This window comes from Hesperophylax consimilis, chromosome 20 (assembly GCF_061612785.1).
Source record: "Hesperophylax consimilis isolate HC1 chromosome 20, BYU_Hcon_1.0, whole genome shotgun sequence".
Taxonomy (NCBI): Eukaryota; Metazoa; Arthropoda; class Insecta; order Trichoptera; family Limnephilidae; genus Hesperophylax; species Hesperophylax consimilis.
This window is the reverse complement of record NC_142855.1, coordinates 25,950,595-25,969,003: the sequence shown is the minus strand read 5'-3', so window position 1 is coordinate 25,969,003 and position 18,409 is coordinate 25,950,595. Positions and strand designations below refer to the sequence as shown.

At 34.4% G+C, this 18,409-nt stretch overlaps 1 protein-coding gene and 1 long non-coding RNA gene across 3 annotated transcripts; one reads left to right on the top strand and one right to left on the bottom strand.

The window, feature by feature from the left end:
• Positions 1-824: 824 nt before the first annotated feature.
• On the bottom strand, positions 825-3,229 carry LOC149414436 (uncharacterized). 2 transcript variants are annotated; one of them, XM_089643718.1, is made up of 4 exons: positions 3,053-3,229; positions 2,242-2,411; positions 1,647-1,805; positions 825-953 (listed from the first exon to the last, which is right to left on the bottom strand). In XM_089643718.1, exons 2-4 carry the CDS (start codon positions 2,324-2,326, stop codon positions 886-888), a joined length of 312 nt encoding a protein of 103 aa, XP_089499844.1. In that variant the 5' UTR covers positions 2,327-2,411; positions 3,053-3,229; the 3' UTR covers positions 825-885. The 2 variants fall into 2 exon arrangements, with proteins under 2 accessions (XP_089499844.1, XP_089499845.1); XM_089643719.1 differs by having other exon boundaries at positions 2,242-2,389.
• A 2,229-nt stretch (positions 3,230-5,458) lies between these two features.
• On the top strand, positions 5,459-12,308 carry LOC149414435 (uncharacterized). The gene is made up of 4 exons (XR_016304081.1): positions 5,459-5,610; positions 6,756-6,918; positions 10,256-10,426; positions 10,793-12,308. It is a non-coding gene; the product is annotated as an uncharacterized LOC149414435 (long non-coding RNA).
• The last annotated feature ends 6,101 nt before the right edge of the window (positions 12,309-18,409 follow it).

Below are 18,409 nucleotides of genomic sequence, written 5' to 3'. Positions count from 1 at the left end.
ATAGTTACAGTAAGAACATGCGAATGGTTTTTCTTTAGTTCGGGTGACCGTAATTTATTTATTTATTTTTATTTATTTATATATAATTTGTACATTTATTTATAACAATTACAGGTAATAAAGCCTAAGACGTTATAATTGTACCATTTATGCAGTGTATATGCAATGCCAAAAATCTCGCAAATGCGCTATAGGACACAAAAAATAAATCTAATTTCTTATCTACCGCATTCAAAAAGCACGTAGCTCTCCCCACAGGTGAGTTCATTAATAAATTAGTGCGGCTTGCTCTACTATATAGAAGATAGTGATGACGTCCTCGAGAGTGAGACTCTGGTACAAAAAAATTTAATTGGGCCAGTATCTCATTATTAGATAAGTGACCGTTTATTAGTTGGAAAAAATATTTAAGCAAAGCAATACCTCTACGTGTCTCTAGGGAGTGGTAATTGGTCATGCCTAATATATAAATCGATGGGTAAAGCCAAGGGTAACGTCCATAGAGCCGCGAGAATAAAAACCTTAAAAAATTTTTATGGACTCTTTCAATGCGTGAAGTGTATGTTAATTCATGTGGAGCCCAGATGATCGAGTTTGATTCTAGTACACTTAGGACTAGTGTGTTATATAATAACGTCAGTGTTTTTGTGTTACGAAACGGATATGAGTTTCTAATTACGAAGCCGAGAAGCTTGTATCCTCTGCTTATTAAATCATCGATGTGTTGGTGAAAGGTTAGTTTGCTGTCGTAAATAACTCCTAGATCTTTGATTTGATTTAGGTGTTGGAGAATAATTTCATTGATTGTATATTCAAATACATGCGGTTTCTTTGATCTTGTATACGATACGATATTGCACTTGGGTGTACTGAAGTTCAAGCCATTTATTTTGGCCCAGTTTGAGACGCAGTCAATGTCACGTTGATGATGTCCGTAACAATGAATGATTCGCCTGGAAGAGAAAACAATTATAAAACTCTCATTATAATCAGGGTATGTTGTGACGCTAAAGGTAGAGGATAGGTTGAAAGAGAGAGGGAAGAGGAATGTGATAAGTACCTTTCTATTTAGATCTCCTCGCCAAACACGGCTAAAGACATCAAGTCATCAGGCGATGCAGAGTATATTCAACTCTACTGCCTTGATGTAAACAGTAATAGATTTTATAAACAAGAAAACCTTGACGATAAAGTTAAAAAGATAATGAAATAAGGAATTATTACTTTAACCCTTATAATAAGTGTTGTGGCTAGAAGCGAGACGATATGATAAAAAAAGTAATATTCTACAAATTTTTAACATTTATAAATCTATCACGCCCATTTCATCATGCTATAGCTTGTTCCATAATAGAATCGCAACGACACTTCTAGTAGTTTACAACACTTGGCAATACTTCTTTGTATTTTAAAATTTACATTAAAATCTTAATGTCACTCACTGGTCATACGAATGACCTGCCATGTAGTCACGTGTCAGGTCAATCCGAAAATGTTGACACAGCGCTTTAAATGCCCGTCTCGAAATTAAGCAACTTCATAAGGTTCAGTTTTAGTAAGCCTTTTTTAACAATGCTTTATTTCAGCCTGTAGTTTTAATTTTTATGTGTGAGTTTATAAAAAAATATATTTAAACATTGTTTTACCGGCGGTTTTGTGAATTCTTTCAGAGTGTTCCAGGCATTCCTTCTTAATATCTAAGAGTTCAATGTCAATTTCTGTATAAGAAATATCACTTTCTTCTTTAGTCCCTGGTTCAGCTTTGACTCCCTGCAGATTAGAATTCTTCGTCGTACTAGTTTCACCTGAAAACAGAAAAATTACATTAAAATGTATACATACCTACTTAGTTTTTGTGTGACTAAACGATATGCACAATATGCACATGATCGAATTTTAACGCCCGGTTCTATTAACAATATGTATTCGGAGGTCAGCTCAATGAAGTAAACCTAAACAACATATGAATAATTTTATCGGTTTGCTAGAATATCGCATATCTGAAATAAAACAATGAAAGACAACACTGTTGCAAAATTATTGTTTCAAGTGCAGCAAACATTCATTATTTTCAACATCGTTGACGATCCATCACAAATTCCTAACTTTTAACTTTCACCAAAGCAATTCACTGACATAAGACCCAACTTTAATTTATTAATGAGCTGCTATTAATGGTGCAATTTAATAGAAAATTAATAGTTTCACGAAAATCACCAATCTCGCAGCAATATATCTTACCAGTCGTGTATTCAGTTCCCACGGAATGTTCCAAACATTTATACTTCATGTCCGGCAGGTCTACATCAACTTCTGTATTCGGCATGTCTCTTGACGGTTATACTCTGCAGATTAGGAAGGTACATGGCACAGCTTTGAGAGCGTTCAACTACAACGAAATACTCTGCAAACTAATTAACAAATAAGTAACACCATTTCACCAGGTTTAATATATAGTTTTATGAGTTTACTAATAATAAGGATGCGACCTATATTCGAAATCGAAACCTTCGTCTGGCAGGGAGGACGCTGTGGTCAACATTATTGTTTGTTTGATTTTGGTTTAAAACATTAAAAAACTAAAGGTTTTGTAGAAAATTTGCAAGTGCAACGATCAATATTATCACAAAGATCTAAAATTATATAAAAAATGTATTTCTTTAAGTCAGAAAATGAGTAACTAAGTGAAACATACATCCGTAAACTTATAGAATTCCGATGCATGCAAAGGCTTTTTAATAAAACCACACTTGATTTTAACTTAAATATCTAATGGAGATAACCTCTCTCTATTTAAGTCGAGGGTTTGGGTTAACATGTACAAAATATGTTGTTAAGGTTTAGTTCGGGTTATTTCAATAATTTATGCGTATTTCCTAACCTTCAACATAACTTTGATCGAGAAAAAATGGAACTTTAATGCATTTTAACCATCTCCCACAACATCATTAGTTGTTTTTCTGAAAATTAAGTTGAAACCAGGTGCTATTAAATATGTGTTGCCTACTAAGCGTGCAGTGAAAATCTACAAGTTTATCATAAATGTACTCACGTTTTCAAAGTGTTTCAATGACGAGGAACATAACCTAATATAAGAAATAGTTGAGGAGACGTCCCTGAAAAGGTTAATTCAACATTCAGATATAAATGCGATGATTTAGACTCTTATTCCAAACATTCAAATAACAATTCAATTCGATAATAACACAAAGAACGGAGCCCAACAGCCGTCGTTATCAGTGACCGTCAGATTGGGGTGCGCCTGTTCTCACATTGCTGGAGGATTGGGGGCGGAGCTACGAAGTTTGCCGAGTGAACACGAAGGCTCAAAGCGGCTCGGAACTACGAAGTTTGCCGAGTGTACACGAAGGCTGGCAACAATCAACTTGATTTTAAATAATTTGTTTGAAGTCTTGAAGTTTGACTGTGGTTTGACGTTCGAAAATCTCTCAAGTATGAGGGAGATTTTGAGTTGAAAGAAACGAAACATGGAGGTCGTTATTAGTAAACATTTACAAGACATAATCAACCCTACGGACGAAAATAAGTATTATTCTGGATACTTCGACAGCCAGGAGAAATACGCTGCATTCAATACTGACTTGAAGGCTTCAGGGTTTTCATTCTCAACCAGAACCAGTTATGGTAGAAAAGGTATGTAGCCCTACCCTACTACAATCACAGAGCGTGCAGCGTCTAGCCCTGCCCTTTTGGCCAACATAAACTAATTTGTATTCCTTTTTTTTTTTAACCTAACCTAACCTAACCTTCTACTTCCTGGTTACGAAACCATTACTAGGATAGGTTATTGTACTTTTTATTACTAACCTCCAACTTACCTAGCTCTGGTAGTTTGTATTGATATTTGAAGGTTATGTTTGTATTATTTAAGCTTTCTGCCAGAAGCCTGACCTCACAATTGTTATTTAATCTTATATATTCTAGGTTTTCCGAATAAAATCACAAAGTAGAAGAAATTTGTGTTTAATCCGTGACCTATCCTGATATTCCTTTACGATAGGCCTACTTCACTAGTAACTCTTAAGATCATTTAAACTTGAATGCACTACTTGTATTTTTATGACAAAGTGCCTTCTTCGATGAAATTGTTATGCAGTCTTATGGAGAAATAACAACCAACCAAGAAAGCCAAGTTCTCATTGTCACAGGTTTAAATTTGCCGGGCAGATATGAAGTGAAGTTCGGATTTCGTAGCTCCGCCCCCAATCCTCCAGCAATGTGAGAACAGGCGCACCCGTCAGATTGAATTAACCATAGAAAAATTATAACTGCAGATAGATAACCGGAAGAACTATCGAGGGTACCAACTTAACCGACCTGTCGGTAACCTAGTTGGCATCGTGTGTTTAATTCCTCGGCTGAATAATATACAGCTTCACACAGGGCCATTTTCGTAGATCAAGTCGGAGTAGAATGACACTTGAAAGCTAATGTGAAGTGTGAACAGCGTTTTAACAGAGTTGATAAAGTTTTTAGTTGAACGACGAAAGTTTACAACATTTAAAAGAGCTATTACGCCTTGACATATTAACTAAGAAACACAAAAAATATTAAAATTAATCAACAAAACGGAAGCAAATAACCATTTTACACCGGTAAAGTACGGATTTTCCAAATAAATACAAGCATTACCACTTTCTGGCGCGGATAAAGATTATTCTTATTTATAGTGACAAATGGAAAATAAAATTTAAAAAACTCCGAAAGGTTATGTAGGTTGTAGACAGACGTTCTATTCAGTGATATCGCAAAGAGCAATAAGCTAATAGTTAAGTCAGTAATTAGTCAGAAAGTTGATAGATAATAAAACATTAATCTACTCACGTAAAAGACGAAGAGCAGTTTCAATGTCCATGTGTTTGAATGACGAGGAACATAACCTTATATCCGAAGTAGTTGAGTAGACGAGTAATGTTAATTCTACATCTTCAAATATAATTTATGGACTAATTCAAAACACTCATATTGCAATTATGCAATGACACAGAAAACGAAGCAGGTAGCGAAGGACAACTCAACTCTCTCGGCAACAGTCAGGTAGATTTAATCATAGACAAAGGTCAACTGTAGATAGTTCACTAGGAGAGGATAGGTACCAATACAACCAACAAAACTGTAAACATTTTGTTTTTATGGCGGTATTGGATTTCATAAAATATGATATTTTCTTCATTGTTTTGTTGATTTTACATGCATATTGTTAATAGTAGAATTTTCCTTAGTATAGTAATAACAAAATCTCATTGCGTTGGTGTTATTTCTAGTTTATTCGAAAGCTAGATCTGAAAAAAACAACAATACTGCCAGCTTTTTTGTGCATAAGTTGGTAGCATTGCTATCTGCAATTGTTCTTTGTCTATGGTAAAATCCTACTGACGGCTGGTGGTTGAGCTGTGCGTAGTTAAGTGCTCCGTTTTCTATATTGATATCGCATTAATTACTTGTTTTGAATAATTGTCTTCATCGCTACATTTTTTCCGAAGATGATCAGTCTTTTTCCGGGACGTTTGCTCAACTACTTCCAATATTAGGTTATGTTCCTCGTCATTGAAACACATTGACATTGAAACTTTGCGCTTCGCCTTGTACGTGAGTTGATATATGTTTTACTAGTTTTCTGACTTACGGAAATACATTTTTACTACTAACTTATTGTTCTTTGTGGTAGCACTGAACGTCTATCTACATAACTTTTGGTGTTTGAGTTGTGTTAATCTTATATATTTAGAAAAGTCAAGCAATTGACTTCTTATTACATTTTTTTTATGTTCCATACCGAAAATTTTACTTTTATATTGAGAAATGATAACAGTGTATAGGTACAAATTACGTTAATTTAATCTACACGATAAAGTACGGTAACATGTTACAGTTGCTTCATATGTAATCCAAGATCTATCTAACTATCGACAAACATGAAATTTTAATCTTGATTGACAGTAAATGTAATTTTTTGCATATTTAACCAAAAAAATATTTTTGTTGTTTGTTTTTGGGGTGTTATGCCGTGTTGCGCTAACTCCTTCTTTAGCCGACGTTTCGGACAGCGTTGCAGTGTCCATCATCAGGGCAGATCCGGTAGATCCGAAGATGTGATACCGGATCTGCCCTGATGATGGACACTGCAACGCTGTCCGAAACGTCGGCTAAAGAAGGAGTTAGCGCAACACGGCATAACACCCCAAAAACAAACAACAAAAATGCTTTTGGCCGTGAGAATCTAAAAACTTACCAAAAAAATATTTGTTTTAAGCTTATCCAGCTACTCTAAAAGATTACCGAAAGTAGTAAAGCAGGTATTTAATTATTTGTAAAACCTCTAATTCGTGGTGTAAAATGTTGATAGGATAGATTTAAACTGAAAAAACAAAAATTTGTTGAACGCCAAACGAAGGTTTCGAGTATGAATATCAGTTGAATCCTTATGTTTTGTCTGTTCTGTTTGTTTTCCTTATTTTTAATGTGACTAATTGCTAATTTTGTTTAGTTGAGCTATGGAAAGAAGTAAAATAATATTTTGCAGTGAAATAAAACATTCACTTTGTTGGTATGTTTTTGGTGTGTAAGGCCATATTGCACTTCCGTGTTCTTTTTGAGCTAATGTTTTGAAAAACCCTGCTTTGTCTTAGTTCCTAGCAAATAGGATATATTTTTAAATTTAAAAAAAACTTAAATAATTCTTTCGTACACTCAAATGTTGAAATGCTTCAACATGATTCATATATTATTTGCAGAGTACTCTGTTGTTAGTTAAACGCTCTCACAGCTGTGTCATGGACCTTTCTAACCCGGAGAGTGTCACCATCAAGATTGAGCCAGCGACTGAAGTTGAAGTAGATCTGTCTGGTATGAAGAAGGAATGTTTAGAACATCCCATGAGAATTGATCAGACGACTGGTAAGAAAATTAACGTGAGATTTATATTTATTCTAAAACTGTCAATTTTATATTAAATTGCATCGGGATACCTGTTTTCAGCAGTGCATTTAAAAACTCAGTCTTTGGAATTAAGGGAATTACATCATACTTGGGGTCGCGAAAATGACACTCCATTCTATTAGTTGGTGTTGGCTGGAATAATCCCTACGCAACCCACAGGAAGAACCAGTCCCAGAACTGTGCTAATTGCAATGTTATATAAGGCTATTTATTTTTAATGCATCCGCTTGTAATGATAAGAAGAGTATTGCTAATATTAAAGACGCGATGGTGCGCCATAGTAATAATTAAAGCCACGTTTAGGCCATTGTAATGAGATGAATTTTACTAATAGAAAATTACAAGTTGGGGCCATTGTAATAATTAAATGAACACACTGTAAAAAGATTATAATACTAAACACGCTAGACGCCATTGTATTTTATTAGGTTTTCTATAAGAATAGTTTGCATTGTTAAAATAATAAAAGGAATGTTAAAGTTAACAAATATTTACAAATTAGCAATTAGAACATGAGACTCTATAATTTTAATAAATTGTCATAATAACTTAGAGCCATGTGCCAGATCGAAGAGCTCTAGCACCAAGGAATTTAAGATGTAACAATATGAATTCGCTAAAGTGACATAAAAACCAAGACATAAACTAACCTGTGATAAAGTGTAGCTCGCCATGTAGAGATGTTAATCTCTACAGAAATAAAAGTAATTTAAGAAGACAGTGTCCAGTAAAATAAAGGTTAAACTAACTAGCGTGGCCATTTCGTCAGAAATCACACGCTCAGAGAATTCCAGAATGTCCAGTACAGCCGCTTGCCCGCTCGGTACTGACTCCCACGTTTGCCGGACAAAAGCATCTCCGTCTCGTTCAAATGTTCTTCCTTTAATTTAAACGATACTTGATAGGCGCAAACAGCCCAGCGTGTGTGTTATCAGCCAGCCGAGATTCAGTAACAGTTATTTCTTGCAGGTGGGGCAAATATAACTATTACACCCTTAGCTTGATAAACACTATTCCTCAATGTTTAAACCTGGACTTCTGGAATATAAAAAAAGCCCAGTTGCGGCCAGTCTGTCAGATTCTGGATGCACTCGAAATATGAATATTAAGTAATTTTCACAATAATTTATTTCACCGTTGTGTTTATTTTATAGATCAATCCTCCTTGTCTGAGATACTATTTTATACAGTATGTAATAATCCGTGGTCTCCATTAATTCAAACATCCTTTCTTTCCGTCTGAGGTGTCAATTTACACCATCCGAGCACTGAGCTGCATTGAGCACTGAGCTGCATTGAGCACTGAGCTGTACTCTGAGCAGACTGTTTTATACTTTTATTGACATCTTGCAACATCAACTGGTCATGGTGACATTTTTGGGATGGGTACATTTGGTAGGTAGGACAATTGCAGGATTTGAGATTTCCTATCCACCAAGTCTGCGAACGGATACCCACCAATCTCATATATATTGCGTAAACAATACCGTTTTATTTTTATTATTTTTTTTTAATGTTACACTACTGGGGTACCCTATTCAAATGTCATATTTTTTATGTTATTGTGTGTGGTTTGTAAACTATTTAAATTTTTTCTTAAAGTGCTTTACTTATTTTAAAGTAAGTTTTTGAGCGTGCTAAAATATTATAAGAGGAAAATTATAAAGCACTATCTATTAGATAAATATAACACAACCTTAATCTTTGTTAGGTTGTAACATTATATCTATATTCTTCCTTCCCGTGCCCATGATCCATATCTTCATACTACTTTTGAAGTCAATTAATTTCTAATTGTTTTTATTGCAATTGGGCAGTTAGTGAATAATTTTACTGAGAAACATTGTTAATTTCTATGTCCAAAAATCATATTAGTTGTAGGCTGGTGGATGTGTATTGTAATGAATATATTTTGAATTGACCTGAGTTTGTGTGTGTAAAGTCATCCTGGATTTTTAATGCGTAAATTAAAATATATTTTTGATGTTATTGTTTTCGAGATATTACATTCAGGGAATTAAACACATGGTATGTGGGGGTTCTAAAGGGTTGCAATGGGTTCAATATTTTCGTACTGCTCAAAGAGTCGACTCAATTGAATTACGGCTCAATGGAACGGGAGCCGTGCACTTAAAACGTATGAGAAATAAGAATACTCCATTCGCCCGATGCGGCTCTCCTCGGTACGGCAATCCCAAGTTCCCAGCTCCCAGCGTAAGCATGTAAATGATCTCTTGGTACCGAATAATATGATAAGATGTTAGGTGGTTAGTAGGTCTAGGTACATATATCAAAGTCCTGATGTGGAACTGTCACACGCCGTTCACGTTTCTGAGTATGTAAAAACAAGTAATATATACTAAGGATAATTTTAATGGAGCTATTTTTTATAAAATATCTTCTGCCAAAACGGAGTAATCCTTAAACTAAGACTTTCCACGAAGGATAAGGACTGTGTCATCTGCGAAACTAATGATGGAGCCGTGACAGTTAAAACTTCAAAGACCAGGAATAAAATCAGGCCTAAGGCACTGCCTTGTGGAACACCTTATTGGATTTGAATTGGTTAACTTGTTTCATTTTGAAGCCTTAAAAACACGAAACAATGCCTTTACCTATTTTTGACTCCATAATTTCTTTTGGCCGTCCTTGTGTGTGCGGTGGTTCGTTAGCCGATACTTTAATTCGGTATCCTCTACAGACTATTTGTTCTGATTCTTTGCTTTTTAATTTTTTTTATTTTCAAAGTCCTCTATAATTTTGTTGGTATTTTTTCGGTAAATCGAGAATTTTATATAATTTTTCATTGACTTCAACTTATCTTTTGCTTAAAATTTGGCTTGATTTTTTTAAATCGGCTAATTCCGTCTCGAATTTCGAAAACATTTGTGATTTCAACTCATCAGTTTACTATCAATGTAGTCTGTGAGCGATTCCATGATTTTTGTTCCATGGGAAATCTTGTTGAACTATTATTAATTATGATTTTCATTAATTATTAACCTAGTAAAACGATAAAATTGTCGATGTGCTACAAACAGAATTGCTTATCAACCTAACCCTAACCTAACAGCGTTCCCGTTATTTTTTTTGCTCCTTCCTACAATATATCTGTTGGTTTACATACAGTTAAGAGAGGATGCGCAATGCTCATTGCGATCGTGAGCATGGTGATAGCCCCACAAAACTTTTCACATAGTTAATAATGTCTGTCGATTGTTTTTTGCTAATGCATATAATTGTCGACTACCAATATTTAGTTTTTCCAATTTTAATGAAGTTTTTCGATCATCAGGTGAAATTAGCACAACGGAAAATTCTAATCTACAGGGAGTCACCATCAAAACAGAAACAGTGAAGAAAGAAAAAAAACGAAGTGATATTTCGTATACAGAACGTGAAATCGAACTCCCAGATATTAAAAATGAATGCTCCGAGCACTCTGGAAGAATTCAACAAACGGCAGGTAAAACCTTTTTTTTTAATCTGATTTTCTCACTTATTTAGCACATTCCACACTATTCAAAGAAAATTGTATCAAAAAAAGTTTAAAGTAAAAAGTAATTTAAAGTGAAAAAAAATATTAATTGGAACATTACACCTTTTATAATATGTACACTGCACTCACGCTAACTATCTCCGCAAAATCAGTAGAGTTTAAAGCACTCTCATTATCGAGCTGATCACCACCTGAAGACCACCATTCAGAATTGATGGATTACCTGAATAGCTAGGTACGTTCCCGTCTTCCCCCCCCCCCGTCTTTATCTCTCCAAGCCCCTACCAACAGCCTCACAACAAACCGCAATTCTAATTTTATTTTCTCTTCTAGGTGCAGCAATCATAGTTAGGAACTGTTCTTTTCAACAACAAGGCGACGGGAAGATATCTAATAATACTAAATATTTCCCTTGTTCTAAATGTGACAGAAAACTTACTTCGGAGCCTGGCCTATTTGCTCATTTACTAACTCATACTAAAGAAAAACCGTTCTCATGCTCTTACTGTAACTTTTCATGTTATGCGAATTCAAGCTTAATGAGACACGAGCTTATTCACACAAAAGAAAAACCATTTTCTTGCTGTTACTGTGACTATTCATGTTCAGTGAAGTCAAACTTAACTTCACACGTGCGCATTCATACTAAAGAAAAGCCATACTCATGCTCTAATTGTACCTATTCAACTTCCAATAGTTCTTCCTTAACTAGACACAAGCTTACGCATACTCAAGAAAAACCCTTTTCATGCACTTACTGTAAATATTCATGTTCAGAAAAGTCAGGCTTGACTATACATATTCGCACTCATACTAAAGAAAAACCATACGCATGCTCTTACTGCAACTACGTATGTTCACAGAAGTCCAACCTAATGAAGCATGTTCGTACCCATACTCATAAAAAACAATTCTCATGCCCTTACTGTAACTATTCATCTTCCCGTAAGTCAAACTTACTTATCCACGTTCGCGATCACTCTAAAGAAAAAATATTTTCATGCTCCTTCTGCAACTATTCTTGCTTGAAAAGAGGACGCTTAGTTGTACACATTCGTATACATACTAAGGAAAAACCATTCTCATGTTCTTACTGTAACTATGCAAGTTCACAGAAATCAAACTTAATTTCACACTTGCGCACTCATACTAAAGAAAAACCATTCTCATGCTCTTACTGTAAATATTCATGTTCAGAGAAGTCAAATTTCACGAGACACATTCGCATTCACACTTAAGAAAAACCATTATCGTGCTTTTACTGTAACTTTTCGTGTCTACGGAAGTACCGCCTTTCATAAACGAGGTTTATTAAAGTTGTTGTGGGAGATCCCATACACTTTTGTATGATCCTAAAGCGAGGAATTCTATCTATCAGAAAGCGCCAATCAACAGAGAGACTCAACTGCTTAACGATTCTGAATTGACCTTTGACATTTTCAACGTCACGTTCAACAACTATCTTTTGACGCATGTCACAAAATAGTAGAACTGCCCTCATAACCTTTTTTTACTTATATTTACCTCAAATTTGTAATCTTCTCAGTGATATGTGTATATCACGATCATCGCCGTTTTATGGAGAACGTGAATAAATAAACAAATTAGTTAGGTTCAATCGCACTTCTACTAAAGAAAATCGTTTTCTAGTTCTGGTATTGTGGGCGGAAATAGGACGTATAATTGTACACATCCTAAATCATATTTAAGAAAAACCATTTTCATGCTCTTACTGCAACTATCCCGGTTCGTGGAAGTCAGACTTAACAAGACGCACGAGCGCTCATACTCAAACAAAATCCATCCCCACGCCCTATACACAGACAGCATATTTTATAAGATACATGCAAACCCATACTTAATTTAAAAAAAATCAAAAACCTCACCAAGACACATACAAGTGTAGCTATTTGCTGATACAAGTCTTAAATTACTGTGTATATAAGCTTGCTTTCGTATTGTATATTTTTACCAGTAACCTTCCTTTAAGTAACTTGCACAAATAGTGCGACAGTATATAGTCTACTGACACTCTGTTATTATCAAGTCTACCCGTACTGAATATTACTCAAAGATCATCCACTAAATGTCGACCTGAAGAACCACACTAATGTACTACAAACTGGAACTAGTTTACAACAATTACCAGCTATTTCTTTGATCTCCTTTATTATTATTCAAAATTTATGTTTAAAAATGATACCTTGAAAACACAGTTATATGCTTCTACACGATAAGCTCGTTTTATGTTATTTACAAGTAGTTCGGGCGCATAAAGAAGTACAGTCTTTTACTTGTTATTTAAAAACACTGATAAATTATATATACATATTAAGTTAACCTTCATTTAAATAGGTTTGTAGGATTTCGGGTGTATTATTTTAAGCATTGCTTATTATATTAAAATAATATGTCTCATGCTAAGAAACCCCACAGTGGATTCACAGTTTTCGTAAAGTTTAAAATTTATTTCGCAGAATATTTTGCGAATCAAATTGCAACTCTGTTAATTTCAATCGACTACATTATAGCCTCACAGCTTTTGGTGCATACAAAACTGCTTCCGAATTTCAGCTTACGGTGAACATGAATTGTGGGCTGTAAATGAAAACGATACGAAATGAAATAGTATTTGTTGAAATTGGTCATAGTATGTGTAGGAATGAAACGTGTTTCATTCCTACACATATTGGTCATCTTTCTTTCCATACCGTGATGGAAAGAAAGATGACCAATCACTTACCAAGAATGAACACACAGTGACAACATAATGATGTAACTACCGCCACAACAAAACAAAATTCATAATTATACTTAGACGATTTTAAGCACTTTCAATATTTATTTATTTATTTTATTGATACATGATTTAGAGAGTACACGTGGTTTTTGTGATATTTCACCCTCCATGCTAGGGATGACCCTGTGTTATGGCGGGTGAATTTTACAGTTTGTGGACATAGAATCTATACATTTCTATAATATAAAAAAACAGTAATAAGAAAAATGATGTGTAGCTAGTTTGGGTAGCAAGAAGAGGATGGAGAAGTTAGAGAATTATAAGAAGATCAAAAATTTGAGAAATTATTATTATATAGATCACACTAATTAATTATGTACATACTATACCGCTAAGTTAGGGAATAAGGATTTATTATGTTTTGTCTGAAAGGTGATTACATTGATAGAGTTTAGAATGAATGGGTATTGTAGTTGTAATGTATTCCGTGTGTAAGGATCAATTTCGTAATTTGTTTTTTAAAGGAATGGGGTTGACTTACGGTTTTTAGGTTTTCAGGGATAAGGTTAAAGATTTTGTCATTATTTTCAAAGATTTAGTACAAAAAAGACCCCTACAGCCTGCATCCAATAGTTCAATTCTTCTTCTGCTTTTTCCAAACAAATGAACTCAAATTTGCACTGTGTTCTTGCCATTGTTCCGAATTTCAAATATTTCCAGTAAGGTGATGTTTAGGGATTGGTAGGAACTGGATAAATGACATTCCAGTAGGAATTATGCCTATTCTCATTTCAAAGCCAAAAAGCGTTCCTACAACAATCCTCTAAGGATAGGTTTTTTCACAGAATTTGAACAATTTATCATATTTCGAATCTTATTTTCAGGTTCTGTATATTAATAGTCTTTAAAGTTCTGCTATTTTCAACTGGCCCATACTGAAATGATAATTTCACATAACTTGAAATTCAACTTCGAAAATTGATGAATTGTTCAAATTCTAACAACCCGTCCTTCAGATTGGTTGTTTCATAGATTGAGAACAATTCATCAAAATTCAACGTTCATTTGTGTGTTCTGTGAATTTCCTATACAGGTTCTGTTATTATATCATTATAGGCCAGTTACTTGACAGAACTGAAATACTAATATTAACTTTGAAATTTGAAGAATTGCTCAAATTCTCTGAAACAATCTGTTCTAAGTATCCTAAGTTTAACCAAAATAACATAAAATAAGTTCTTTTTACAAAGCTCACTAATACAAGTTAGTGAACTTTGTAGAAAACTGATTTTGTGTGACAAATAATTACTCGTACAATTAAAAATAAAATAAAAAAAATCGTAAATTCTTTAAAATTTTTCGAATATTATCTAATAATGAATGGATGTGTTTTTTGTATGTTTTTATTTACTTATAAAAAAACAAATTTTTATATCTAGTATAAACCTTAAATAACTTATTTCTACGACATTAAGGACACTTAACAATACATGTAAAACTTATGTTTTATAGTATTTACTTATAACCCACGAAAAGCCGCAAGGCTTTTAGCTTCTTTAACATCTGTCGGTAATTCATTAAACATCTTAAATCGTTTAAGGAGAAGTTTTGCTAAATCATTGTTTTTATTAATTTTTATAACGAATTGGTGTACATTATGAATACCAAAAAATATGCTTTAGATAAATTAAAGGTTTTCCTATCGTTAATTTTTCAATAGAAATGTGTGAACGCGTAAAGCAAAAAAACTTTTTAAAAATAAAGTATAATAGCTAAGATTATCTGTGACAGTTTTCCGTGATTAACTCTTTTGCTTTCTTATAAAAGTATTTACAAAATAAATAAAAACCAGTTTTGTGCTTGAAATCGAACGTTTCTAGACTCCGTTTGTCAAGCGATTTTAATGCCTATTACCTACAATATAAGGTATACCAAGAATATGCACATTTTTGGCTTGTAGCTTCCTCTTAAACTAGAGCTTATTTTGGGTTCCCGACAAATTTGTTTTTGGAAATTTAAAATCTCCACAGTTTCTCGTGGAGTAATGTATTGCGAAAATAAAATTTACATTCCTAAAAATGTATTTCGGGAACATCTTATTTTTTAGCTTAAATATAAACATCAGGGTATTGTAAATTATTCGCTGTCTCACTCTTAACATTCCTAGTTTCTTTCTGCATAATAATTACCTTAGAATACCTACTACAATTCAATACTGCTCGCATGCCCTTGTGATTTGTTTTTTTCAAAGTCACTAATATTTAATGTTTTAATGTTGTAATCAGCTGCATACAAAACAAATCTACTCCCTGCTGAAATTGTACAACGACTAATTATAAAAATAATATTGAAAAAACCAACAGATTATCCAACAAACCTAATTTTTGAAGAATTTAAAGCATTAAAATTTAATGATCTTGCCCAAAAAAAAATATGAAAAAAAACAAAATCACATCTTTTCAACTGAAAGTCGTACTCGTCAAAAACATATATTTCCAAAATAAAAATGTAACACCACTTTTGCTCAACATCATTACATATATCTAGGGAAAAAATACTTCAACAGCCTACCTGATAATATCAGAACAATAGATAACGATAAACACTTATTAAAAGCAATTAAAGAGAAGTTTAATGTAAAAATACCAAAATGATGTAACTATCTTTAAATTAATTATAAATTTTAATATTAAAATTTCCTTAACTCATAATTACAAACACTAAATATTCTTCATCTTGATGCTCACCATTCTTCTAGACACAAGCGCCAGCTTCTATAGAAGAGGAACATTAAAAAATCAAAAGCAGTGAAAACTAATTTTTATGAATTATTTTAGTTAATATTAATGATTATATTCTGTAAATTGATTAATTACTTAATAAAGAAAAAAATGTAGAATAATTAATTGAAATGTTTTATTACATCAGAAGTAAGGACAGAATTAACCTTTATATACCAACTAGAAGCGCAGCGATCTGACAAACAGTAACATCAAGAATTAAGGCAGTGCACTACGTCGTGTAATATTTTAAATCGAGCCGTTATCAATAACACCCTTACGTAGATGGCGATAAGGTTTAAATTCCCGCTTAACACCATCCGCCTGTTTTGATTTATGCAAGAAAAAAACATGGCCTAAAAGTGCCTTTTATTTTATTTTGTGGATCTTCAGGCATAAATATTTATTTTTTTTCCGATCATTTTATAAATAACTTAATTTGCCACATTATAAAATAAAATGACAACCGAAAATGGGTTCGTAAGAAGGAGATTTTGAACTTTAAAGCAGTTTGTGCAATGTTGAAAATTGCTCCGAGTTTCAAACCAATTATAATTAAAAAGAGTTACTGATTTAGAATATAGATGTCGATAGTTTGCACCTTTTTTAAAGGCAGCGAAAACTAGGTTATTAAAGTTCCAATTTTGATTAGGGAACTCACTTCTCTTCGATAGTTTCTAGCTAAAGGAACCCAAAGTGACAATTATATTTCGCTCTCCGTTGGTGGAGTGATCTCCACAGAGTGTCGGTAGCAGTATAAGCTTTGGAAAAAACAACAATAAAATCGGTGTAATTTCAACTTCAAAGTGTTTTATTTTAAAAGAGGAATCTACCCTTCTGTTCTCTCCCAAATTTAAACAATAGGCCTTATACATTATTTTTTTCTGGGCTTATAAAAAGACTTATCTAAAAAATACTCGATTATTTCAAAGGTCAAGATGTATTCTACTCGCAGCATTTAATTAAAGCATCTGAAACATTTCTAGTTTTTCTATTTTTTATTTCTATTTTCTAGACGGGTTTGATTACCGTCACCCCGGGTTGAACTCAATGCATAACAAACACCTATTTCACAGGTCACCCCAAGTGGCTACGTTTGGTGGTTTCTTCGTTTACATAATAACTTTTCTTTGGTGCTCTGGTTCATGCGATGAAGTTTGTCCACGTCTTGGTAGCAAATACGCTTGCAGACACTAAGGACAGTCACAGACATAGCAAAAAAACGTGCAATGAAATTAGGCCACCAAAAAGGACCAATCCGATACATAAAACAGTTAAATTAAACCCATTACAACATAATGCAATATTCTAATTCACTGCCGGAAACTGTAAGGTCTGCACCAATTGATAGATTCCAGCTGGATTGTAGGAGCCAAATTAGGTAATCAAAAGAAAGTGTAATTAATTATAAAAATGTAATGTATGCCTTTAAGTAATTATAAATCAGACATTTGTAAGCTTTGATGTACAGATAACTAAAATAAAATGTACAAATAAAAAATATATACAGGAAGTTAAAAGACTTTCCTTGTTTATTTGGGAGGCTGGTTTGTGTACCGCTGCCCCGGGAAACGTTCATTGGATAATTAACACCTCTGTCATAGGTCACACCAAGTGATTCGCTACTTTTGGGATTTAGCAAGTGTGCGCGGGTTTATCGGATGAAGTTTGTTCAGGATGCGCCTGCCCACTAGCTGCGTGGCGTGCCAGATCGGGAGAGGCTGGTTTGGGGAGACTCTTTGACCTCTTCAACTGGTCTCTCGATCTATAGCCGTGCGCAGTGGCGAAACTATAGGGTCGCAGGGCTGGCAAAATGCGATGGGCCCCACGGAGGCCGGGGCCCCGGCTACCACGGGGCCGCCAGCTCAGAAGTCATAAGTAACCTTACATTTTTAACCAAATTTAGTAAAAATCAGAAATTTTATACAAGTTAAGCGTCGAAGAGAACAATCCAGAATTGTCTCATTAGTAATAAACAGCTCGACCTACTTAGTACCTACTTGCGAGTTACTACTAACAGTTAAATTGTAAACAAAGCAACCTACATGCTACAAGCATATACTTGCCTACCTGCGACAATACGATTGCAAGTCGGTCTGGCACATTACGACAACTCGCCAGAAGGTTCAAGCCTATCGCCTATGCGTTAACGCAGCGCAACCGAAAGTTCCCGAAAGACCCAGACTGAGCGAGTGTCTCCGATTTAGTTGCAATATCACCTACCTACTGTCGCCACCGGCCGTACAGTATAAATAAGCCCGACGCAGCGAGCTGTCAGTCAGTCATCAATCTGCCGTCAGTTGACAAATCTCGCGAGTGACAACCGGTGCGCCCCGCGCCCCCGCGAAGGACAATACACCCGGCTTCGCACGTACACATCATGGACTCAATCGGGACATCATCTTAGCGCCTTGGTCGCCGCCGGCCCTG

Bases quoted from the DNA above. Each gene is read 5' to 3' on its own strand.
- LOC149414436 (XM_089643718.1), bottom strand. From the start codon at position 2,326: ATGCCGAATACAGAAGTTGATGTAGACCTGCCGGACATGAAGTATAAA. The intron at 1,806-2,241 runs GTAAGATATATT...TTCTGTTTTCAG, and splicing joins GGGAACTGAATACACGACTG to GTGAAACTAGTACGACGAAG. The intron at 954-1,646 runs GTAAAACAATGT...TTTCTCTTCCAG, and splicing joins AAGAATTCACAAAACCGCCG to GCGAATCATTCATTGTTACG.